The sequence below is a fragment of the Macrotis lagotis genome, chromosome 1, assembly GCF_037893015.1.
Source record: "Macrotis lagotis isolate mMagLag1 chromosome 1, bilby.v1.9.chrom.fasta, whole genome shotgun sequence".
Taxonomy (NCBI): domain Eukaryota; kingdom Metazoa; phylum Chordata; class Mammalia; order Peramelemorphia; family Peramelidae; genus Macrotis; species Macrotis lagotis.
The window spans coordinates 853443322-853453845 of NC_133658.1; the positions used below are offsets into that span (position 1 = coordinate 853443322).

Genomic DNA, 10524 nt, shown 5'->3' on the forward strand with positions numbered 1-10524 from the left:
GTCATGTATTTCATGGAATTCTCAAAGTATTAAAAGTACTACAAGTTTTCCAATATATAGATTTCAAAGAAGAGTTTCTAGCATGATACAGGTAAGAATTGTGCAATCTTTGGGGCAGCTAGGTGGCGTAGTGGATAAAGCACTGGCCCTGGAGTCAGGAGTACCTGGGTTCAAATCCGGTCTCAGTCACTTAATAATTTCCTAGCTGTGCGGCCTTGGGCAAGCCACTTAACTCCATTTGCCTTGCAAAAAAAAACCTAAAAAAAGAAAAAAAAATAATTGTGCAATCTTAACCTTTGGTGGTAGTGCTTACATCATTGAGATCATTGATTTTATTGTTTAAAACTGAAACTTTGAGTTATAGTACTAAGAACAAGAGAGAGGATCATCTTGCCTTATCTGTCCTCTACCTTAATATATGAGACTTGATAGGGATTTTTGTACTGTAGGAGAGTCTTTGAAAAATTGTACTGGGTCCAAAGGAGCACAACTAGGATGGTTAAAGGACTGTATGCCATATGCAGACTGCTTAAATATATGTACCTAGGAGAATATTACTTGGTTGGGGAGAGTGGAGAAGAAGTATAAAACATCATAGCTGACTTCGTATATTGGGTGGGATGAATTGTGAAAAAAGGATTAAGTATACTTTAATTTAGTTCCAAAGAGAGGAGATCCAGAATCAATGGGCAGGGAGACAAGTTTTGGTTTAATATAAGAAATCTTCTTTAACAGACTTTACTGAAAATTAGATGAAATGCTTTGTGGGTTTCCCATCACTACATTTGTTGATATAATAACTGAATGATCACTTGATGGATGGATAGTGCTCAGGCATTTTTCCCATTCTTCAGAATAAGGATATTTCTCAGATAGGGCACTGTAATCACTTTCTCTAAGTAAAATAAGATAAAATATCCTCCTTATTCTGCAAGTTCCTTTTGGTCCACAGAGTAGGAATGACTCTTGGGTAAGTTACATCTACAGGCATAGATCCTATCCTTTGTTCCACTTGCCCCTAACCATTGATCTTTGGGATTTTTAAATGAGAGACCCTATCTTGGTGTAGCACTCCTTCCTCAATGCAGCTTTCTTTTATCTTGTTTCAATGCAGTCCAAAATATACTCAGATAAGAATGATACTTGTGATGAGAATTCTAAAGGAAGTGAATCTGGAATTTAGATCCCTTTATTGGCTTAAGTAGCCTTATTGGTTAAAGGTTCCGTTTAGCATATAATCCTACTAATTTATGAAATACTCTCAATCACATATCTTTTTTCCTGGTTGCATATTTCTCTGCCCAGCCCTGATTAACATCCATTTTCTATTTTCTTTTCTTTCTGTCCCTACCTGACTTGGTGAAACATCCCTTTTCTCTACTTATCAGACACTCTCATTTATTATTTTTATTCCTATTAATCCATTTGACTCTGTGATATATTATACTTTTCTACTTACACACACATAACTCAATACCCAACATAACTTGTAAGTGTACAATATTCTTCTGAGTCAATCAAGTTAATTATAATTATTGCTTCCTTATGAACTAATAGACTTAGGTTTTTTTTATGGTGGAAGAGGAGAAAAGGGACATTTTTCTAGGAGAGGCAGCATTAGTTCATTGGGAATAATAGATACATTTAATAGCTTAGATTGAAGAATGTGGGAAGTGACTATTAGGAGTGGGACATCTAAAATAAAATGTGAATTAAATATATAAAATATTCTTATTATTTAGGTTGCTGAATCAATAAATAGTGATTTATCATCTGTTGTATACTGTACACTGTAATAATTTCCCTGAGGTAATTTATAAAAATCCTTTCCATGGAGCCAGAAAAGGGAAATGAGATGATCACTATTTTTTTGGTTTGTTTTGGTATTGGTTAGCCCACAGTCACACAGCTAGGTAAATATTAGGTGTCTGAGACCCCATTTGAACTCATGTCCTCCTGACTGCAGGGTAGGTTCTCTATCCATTGTGCCACCTAACCACCCCAGAGCTATTAAGAAACAAGTATGATTTTTGTCGACATAATTTAGTGCCCTTTTAATTACACTCAGAATCTTTGTCAATATGCTTGTGATAAGAATTCTACTGGAAGTGAATCTGGAAAATAGTACAGAAGCAAACATAACTAAAATGATCTGTGGGTGGGGGATTCAGAAGAGAGAAAAAAAGAATAACAATTGAGACAAGTTGATAGAGAGTTTACTTATATAATGAAATCTTAGTAATTGTAATATTTCAGATTTTCCTCCCATTTGGCTATCTCACTGTTTTTAAATGGCCTTCCAACTTTCTTTTCTGTCTTTCCTTAGGGAGCTGACTCTTTTTTGGAGTAAGTTGCAAAGAAGAATTGATTCTTCTTTAGACATCTTTTTGGAGCGATGTCGACAGTTTGGAGTTATCGCTAAAACACAGCAACATCTCTTCTGCCTAATTAGAGTCGTACAGACAGAAGTAAGTAATTTAAGGTGCTCAGGAAAATGAAGCTCAGAGAAATAAAATATAAAATAACTTGCCCAGAGTTGTGCAGTTGAAGCTCGGTATAAAAACACATGTTATAAGGCATTGTTGAAGGATGATGCTTTTGCCATGTGGATCAAATATTCTCTTGTACATCATAGTTTGTGTTCAAAAGCCAAACCTCTAACACTATGCAGTGACACTTCTGTTTGGACAAGTCCAGATCAGACCTGAGGTCATCACTGTCACAACTCTAATAATTTAGTATTTCAGGGTTCTGTATCTGGAACCACCACTTTAGTCTCACTTTAGACTGCTCCACAGTCCCTAACCAGAATATGTTAGAATTTTGTAGCTGGTAGGGAATTTCTAGGAAAGGAGGAAGAAGCACCTGATAGTGCCAAGCACTGTGCTGAATACTTTATTGTATCTTTTTTTTTTTTTTTTTTTTTAGAAAACCCCAGGAATTAGGTGGTGTGATTATCCTTGTTTTTTTAGTTGAGGAACTTGAGGCTTAAAAGGTTATGTGATTTGCCCATTTAGCCAGTCCAACCCTCTCATTATATAAGATGGGGAAACTGAGACTTTCCTAAATTCATATCTAATGACTAAAAGCTAAGGCTAAAATCCAAGTACCCAGATGATGTGCATCCTAGTCTTCATTTCAGTAACATTCCTATCATCATTCTTTGAAAAAAGTATTTTCCTTGCTTTTTTCCCAGCAAGGAAAATGATTGAGAGTTTGAAGCTTTAGTTGGAATGAAGCATTGTAAGAGAATATCTAGACTCTTTATATGAGTATAAGTCCGTAGTACCAGAAAAATTAATTTTAAGTCTAATAATAACCTTTAAGGTTTCAAAATATATATATTCTTTTATTTTACCCTATGAATTAAATATTTAGATATTTTATATCTGCTTTTACCAGTGAGGAAACTGAGCCTTAAAGAATTTAAGTAATGCCTTAAAGGGATTATGAAAAAATCTACAGGCATGATTATAGAACCTGTTTCTGTTTTAATGAGAGTTGGGCTAAGACCAGTGAAAGAAGATAGATTATGTAAGATAGGAGGGTAACAATAAGCATACTTATAACTCTTTATCATGGTCAAAAATGGGTGGGGTTGAGTGTGTATCACTCTAAAAGCTTTGAGGCGATAAAATGGATGTTAGAAACAACCAGTAAGAAGGTTGTGGTCTCTGAATGAAGACATAATTACCTATTCTTGTTCCTGGAACAGAGGTGGAGAATCAGGAAGGTGGTATAGTATAAGGAACACTGGATTTGGAGTCAGAGGACCTGAGTTTGAATCCTGCCCGACTGCCACTTACTACTACTCCTACTACTACTCCTACCACTACTACTACTACTACTACTACTACCTGTGTGACCTTGGGCAAGTCACATAACCTCTCTGGACCTCAGTTTCCTCCTCTGTAAAGTGAGAGGGTTGGACTAGATGACCTCCAGTGTCCCTTCCAGCTGTCTGTGATTCTAAGAAAGATCATCAGATGGGTAATACATCATATAACTTTTTATATAATATATCTGTGCCAGGTCACTTAATTAGGAGTGCCTCAATTTCCTTCATTGCCCAGTGGGCATAGGCACAGATGTGTGGATCTTACAAATATGCATCCTCCCTAAAGTACTCCCAATACATTTATGTTCTGAATACTAGCAGTTTGAATAAAAATGAAAAGGGTGTGGTTTGAGATTTAAAAAAAACACATCATAATAGTCACTTGTATATGACCTAAAATTGACTTGTTAGGTGAATTTCCAGTTTTCCTGCCTAGGAACCTTCCTATTTACTTTTTCTGTTTACATAAGGTACATTCTTCCAGTTTATCTTATCACTTCTTTGAAGCCTGAATACCACTTGAACCTTCTGTGGACCACAACACTGCTAAGTGTTAGTGTCTCAGTATACACCTATCTATGTACCAAGTTATAAGTTTGAGGTTAGAGAATCTCCCATAGGGCCCATTGTAGTTACCTGAAAAATCTTATGAGGTCAAGTGGGAAGCAGCTTGAATATGCAACAAGAGAGATGCAAGTTAAAGACTAGGACCGTTTTCCTACTAAGATTGAGAGATTGGAACATTTTTCCAAAGCAAGTTGTGTGCTTGTGTAGGAAATATTTCAGGCATTTGTTTATTATTATTTGTCCTTCATTTTGGGGAGAGGGGGAAGACCATGAAATCACAGGATTGTGTGTAAATTGGATTTAAGTGGGGCTGAATTGCACAAAGTTGTCAGCTTCACTCTTTCACTCTGAGTCACCAACTTCACCTGCTGAGTAACTTGGGATGACATCCTATTTCTGACCAAGGTCTTAAGTGCTCCACAGTTTCAGTCCTAGTTGCCTTCATGGCTGTTAGACTGAATTGTTCTCCACCACCCATGGGAAGCCTTCACCTAGTTGGCATAAACCCCTCCCTAATTCACCAACAGGTTTGTGTTTGTGGCCTGTTGGTTACCCTCAACCTGGTTTAGTTCTTCTGCCAGTACAGTTTAACCAGGTTATGTCCACAGGATGTACTACAGCTTCTTAGAGCCACAGGTGAGAGTTGAGTTATACCATAGGGAATACCATAGGGAATGAATGAGCTGCCCTGAAAAGGGTTTGGCAAGCCCTCACACCAGAGGTGCTAGTCCTTGACCTCATACAACCTAAGTTTTTTAGTAAGTTTGCCCAAAACAGAGATGGTTGAATTTTCAAACATGATGTTATTTCAGTTGAGATTAAAGTGAAATCAAGCTGGATTCTAGAATTCATAATTCAATTCTGTTTTCACTCATTTGTTCATACCCTCATTGGAACAGCCAGTAATCCAGAGTCAGAGAATGGTACATGGATGAGGATGTTTTTATATAATTTTCTTTGTTTCTGGACAAAATCAAATTAACATCTTTTTCCCTCCTCTTCTGTTAGGCAGAAGATGCTGGTGTGGCAGTGTCCATTTTATTATGTGTGAGAGCCCTTCAAATCCGATCAAGTGAAGATGATGAAATGAAAACATCAGTATGTAAGACAATTGGTTGTCTTTTACCAGAAGACCTTGAAGTTAGAAGAGCCTGTCAACTTACTGAATTTTTATTGGAACCTAGCTGGACTGGATTTAATATGTTAGAAGAACTATACCTTCAACCAGATCAAAAATTTGATGAGGAAAATGCTCCAGTTCCCAACTCTCTCAGATGTGAACTTTTGTTAGCTTTAAAAGCCCATTGGCCTTTTGATCCTGAATTTTGGGATTGGAAAACCTTAAAACGACATTGTCACCAACTCTTAGGCCAAGAAGCTTCTGACTCTGATGATGACCTCAGTGGCTATGAGATGTCAATTAATGAAACAGATGTTTTGGAGTCATTTCTCAGTGACTATGAAGAGAATAAAGATGATAAACATTCCAAAAGAAGAGATTCAACAGATCAACAGAAAGAGAAAAGAGACAAAAAACCAATTGGTTCTTCTGAAAGGTACCAGAGATGGCTTCAATATAAGTTCTTCTGTGTGCTCTGCAAGAGAGAATGTATAGAAGCCAGGATACTCCATCATTCCAAGATGCACATGGAAGATGGAATTTATACTTGCCCCGTCTGTATAAAAAAATTCAAGAAAAAAGAATTTTTTGTACCTCATGTAATGGAACATGTGAAAATGCCACCAAGCAGAAGAGACAGACCCAGAAAGAAGTTATTGTTGAAGAGAGAACGCTCTCAAAAGGGTAATGGCCCCAAGAGTCCTTCTGGAACATCAGATCAGAATCAGTCATCCAATGAACAGGGAGATTCTCATGAGTATGTTACATTCAGCAAACTAGAGGATTGCCACCTGCAAGATAGAGATTTATACCCTTGCCCTGGAACAGACTGCTCCCGAGTATTTAAGCAATTTAAATACCTAAGTGTGCACCTCAAAGCTGAACACCAAAACAATGATGAAAATGCAAAACATTACTTGGACATGAAGAATCGAAGAGAAAAATGTTCTTATTGTCGGCGACATTTCATGACAGCCTTTCATTTGCGGGAGCATGAACGAGTTCACTGTGGGCCTCAGCCTTATATGTGTGTCTCTATAGATTGCTATGCGACATTTGGGTCAGTGAATGAGCTACTTAATCACAAACAAAAACATGATGATCTTCGATATAAATGTGAATTGAATGGCTGCAGTATTGTTTTCAGTGACCTGGGACAGCTTTATCACCATGAAGCTCAGCACTTCCGAGATGCATCCTATACATGCAACTTTCTTGGTTGCAAAAAGTTTTATTATTCTAAAACTGAATTTCAAAATCACCTTTCCATGCATAACGGTGACATTTCAAATGGAGATGTTAAGACATCAGTAAAGCTTGAATCCACAGCAAATGAAAAGAACAATTGTCAAGATCAACCTCATTTACTAGATCCAAATGATAAATCACATCTACCTGAGGATCTACTTTTCTCTGTAGAGTCAACTAGTTCTCAATTAGCTCCAGATATTGAGGAAACTGGCTCCGACAACCTAAAAGATAACAGTGACAGTAACTCCAGTGATCAGTTAAGTCACAGCTCATCTGCCTCGATGAATGAAGAACTGATTGATACACTGGACTCCCCTGAGACCATGCCTGATATTTTAATATCTTCTCATGATAAAGTCTTTGTCCCTTCCAGTTTAAAAGAGAAATGTTCCAATATGGCAGTTTGTTTTGATGGGAAAAAGTTTACCTGTGGTTTTGAAGGCTGTGGTTCCACATACAAAAATGCTAGAGGTATGCAGAGGCATCTTCGAAGGGTTCATCCATACCATTTCAAGCATAAAAAAACATTAGCAATAAAGGATAAGGAGATTTTTCAATTTTTAGACAATGAACACAGTCAAACAAATGAGAACTTTAGCGCCGAACCTAAGCCAGGTTCAGACACAAACAGTGACTCCCCTGATGAAGGTCTAGATCACAATATTCACACTCAGTGCAAAAGTGATCTTCAAAATTGTCACCATCCTCCATCTTCTAGAGTGCCGTGTAATGAAGATTCTATGTTGGAACTTCTGTTACGCTTGAAACATTTAAGCTTGAAAAACTCAATCACAAACACATCCTTCTCAGGGCCACTGCCAGTGTATCCATCTAATGGTGCTAAGTCCCTTCAGTCAGTTTCATCAAGCCCTATCTCAGAACTTCACTTTCAGAATCAAGAAGAAAATTTGTCAAGTCAATATCTTGCACAGTTGGCAGCTAAACCATTTTTCTGTGAACTTCAAGGCTGCAAATATGAGTTTGTGACCAGAGAGGCTTTATTGATGCATTATGTCAAAAAACATAATTATTCTAGAGACAAGGTCCTACAGTTATCCATGTTTCAACATCGATATTCCCCTTTCCAGTGTCATATTTGCCAAAGGTCATTTACCAGAAAAACCCACCTAAGAATTCATTATAAAAATAAACATCAAATTAGCAATGAAAAAGTCACTCATAAATTATTTGATAATGGGAAATGTGATCATGTAAGCCCATGTACAGGAGATCACTTGAAAGGTAATGTCATGGGTAGTTGTTCTGCTTCTACATTTTGTGGCAGTACAGAGCTTAGAGATGATCAGACTAACAACTCTGAGAAACAAATTCGGCATCCTAAAAAGGAAGATTGTAGTTCAGAAACTGATTTGGAATCATCTTGTGAAGAAATCGACAGTAATGTGACAGGAAAATCATCCAGCATTTCATCACCAATAGATAGCCACAGGGAAGAATTAGAGGCAAGAGAGGGGAGAGGAAGTAGAAGAACTGTTGCCAAAGGAAATCTCTGCTATATTTTGAACAAGTACCACAAACCATTCCATTGTATTCATAAAAGTTGCAATTCTTCATTCACAAATCTAAAGGGCTTGATTCGCCATTACAGAACAGTGCATCAGTATAACAGAGAGCAGTTGTGTTTAGAAAAAGACAAAGCACGAACAAAAAGGGAACTGGTCAAATGTAAAAAGATATTTGCTTGCAAATATAAAGAGTGTAATAAGCGCTTCCTCTGCTCCAAAGCACTGGCTAAACACTGTAGTGATTCTCACAACCTAGACACTGTTGAAGATCAGAAAGGTCTTTCTGAGGCTGACTCTGCTGCCAGGTTTCCATGTAGCCAACCACAATGCCCAGCTGTCTTCTACACTCTTAGCAAGTTGAAACAACATTTGATGGAACAGCATGGTGTCGAAGGGGAGATGAACTCAGACTTTGAAATTCATTGTGACCTTAATGGCTGTGATCGAATCTTTACACATCGAAGCAACTACTCTCAACATGTGTTTTACCGGCACAAAGACTATTATCATGACCTCTTTGGAAATCCAAAAGTTGAAAATGAGAGTGTACTAAGAAATGAAGGTGAGAAAGGTTTTGGAACTACACGAGCTCACAGTGAAACAAGTCAGAATAATAAGAAGACATTGAATGCTAAAACTAGAAAATGTGGCAGTCTTGTTAAAGAGAAAAAGCTTCCAATCATTTTTAAAACAAAAGAGGAAGCCCTGAATATGTGTGCAGAGCAGTCTGAACACACTCAATATCCTTGCATGATTCAAGGCTGTGCATCTGTTGTCAAATTGGAAAGTAGTATATTAAGACATTACAAACGTACCCATCAAATGAGCAGTGCTTATTTAGAGCAACAAATGGAAATCTTAGTACTTTGTGTTAAATATGGTACCAAAATTAAAGAAGAGCCACCCTCTGAGATGGAGCCTTGTGTAAAGAAAGAAGAAACTGGAAACTGTGAACAAGGAAGCACAGTGCATACCCACCCTGCAGGTGAGAATGAAGCCTCTCTCCAGAAAAGCAACAGTTCCCCTCATCCAGAACATAAAGGAAATGAGAGTCAGGAAGGGTGTGTAGAAAGTAATACAATATTAAACACAGATACCTTCCTGTATAGAGAAACTTCAAAATGTAGCCATAGTTCAGAAACCACTACCCCGGAAGAGTGTCATGTCACTGAACCCCCTCCCTGTAATATTGAAAAGTCTCCACCTAAGAACACTGATGGAACTGACAACAGATCCTATTTAACAAATTTCCAGTTGCCTTTACCAAGAAAAAGGGTACCAGAAACTGGGCACCAAAGCACCAGGCTGGAAAGTAATGTGGTAAAAACTCCAATTCACCTTCCAAAAGATACATTTCGGAAACATTCGCAGACCAGATCATTTGATTTGAAGACATATAAACCCATGGGATTTGAATCTTCATTTTTAAAATTCATTCAGGAAAGTAAGGAAAAAGAGGATGATTTTGATGATTGGGAGCCAGCAGAGCATTTAACAGTAAATGATGTCCCACAGCCCAATGATGACTTACCAGGGAATGTGACTGTGGATGGTGTAGTGAGTGAAAGCAACCCTAAAGTCGATATACCTCTATCTTCCAGTGATTCTGCAGTTCGTGACAACCTGACTACAATCCAGCCTATCATTGTAGCAGAGTCATCAACTGTCCCTTCCCTTGAAAATTTGAGGGTCATATTAGATAAGGCACTAACAGATTGTGGAGAGCTTGCCTTAAAACAACTTCATTATCTGCGGCCGGTGGTCGTCTTGGAAAGATCTAAATTTTCCACATCTCTTTTAGACTTGTTTCCAACAAAAAAAACAGATGAGCTTTGTGTAGTAGGGAGTTCCTAAGTAGCAATTTTGTTTTAGAGAACAGACTGGCTCCAGTACTGCAGCATGGGGACAATTGCCAACTCGAACAAAGGCTGAGCAGCAGCCACACCATTGTCTAGGATAGGGTAGGCTGTGCATTTTCATGAATGTATAATATCTTTGTCAACAGTATTGGCAGCGTTCTTTAGCTCCCCAGTTGGTTTGTTTATTGGTTGGGTTTTTTGTTTGTTTTGTTTTATTAAGAAAATGGAACTGTGCTCTGTTTGGTGCTAATTAATACATCAAATATACTGGGGCTTCCTTTTTCAAATTAAGTGTGCATGATTGTATATGGAACAGATACTGAGACCCCAGGGTGGGAGGGCTGGGGGGAGGGAGGCAGGCAG

The 10524-nt window shown here is 37.8% G+C and overlaps 1 protein-coding gene across 6 annotated transcripts in view; it reads left to right on the top strand.

Annotated features, from left to right (window-relative positions):
* RLF (RLF zinc finger) overlaps positions 1–10524 on the top strand; it is a 145210-nt gene that overhangs the window by 109307 nt on the left and 25379 nt on the right. For 3 of the 6 annotated variants that reach the window (XM_074217631.1, XM_074217632.1, XM_074217635.1), the window contains 2 exons: positions 2327–2468; positions 5414–10495. In XM_074217631.1, the coding sequence (XP_074073732.1) occupies positions 2327–2468; positions 5414–10156 (4885 nt within the window). In that variant the 3' untranslated portion in view covers positions 10157–10495. The other 3 variants (XM_074217633.1, XM_074217634.1, XM_074217636.1) reach the window with 2 other exon arrangements.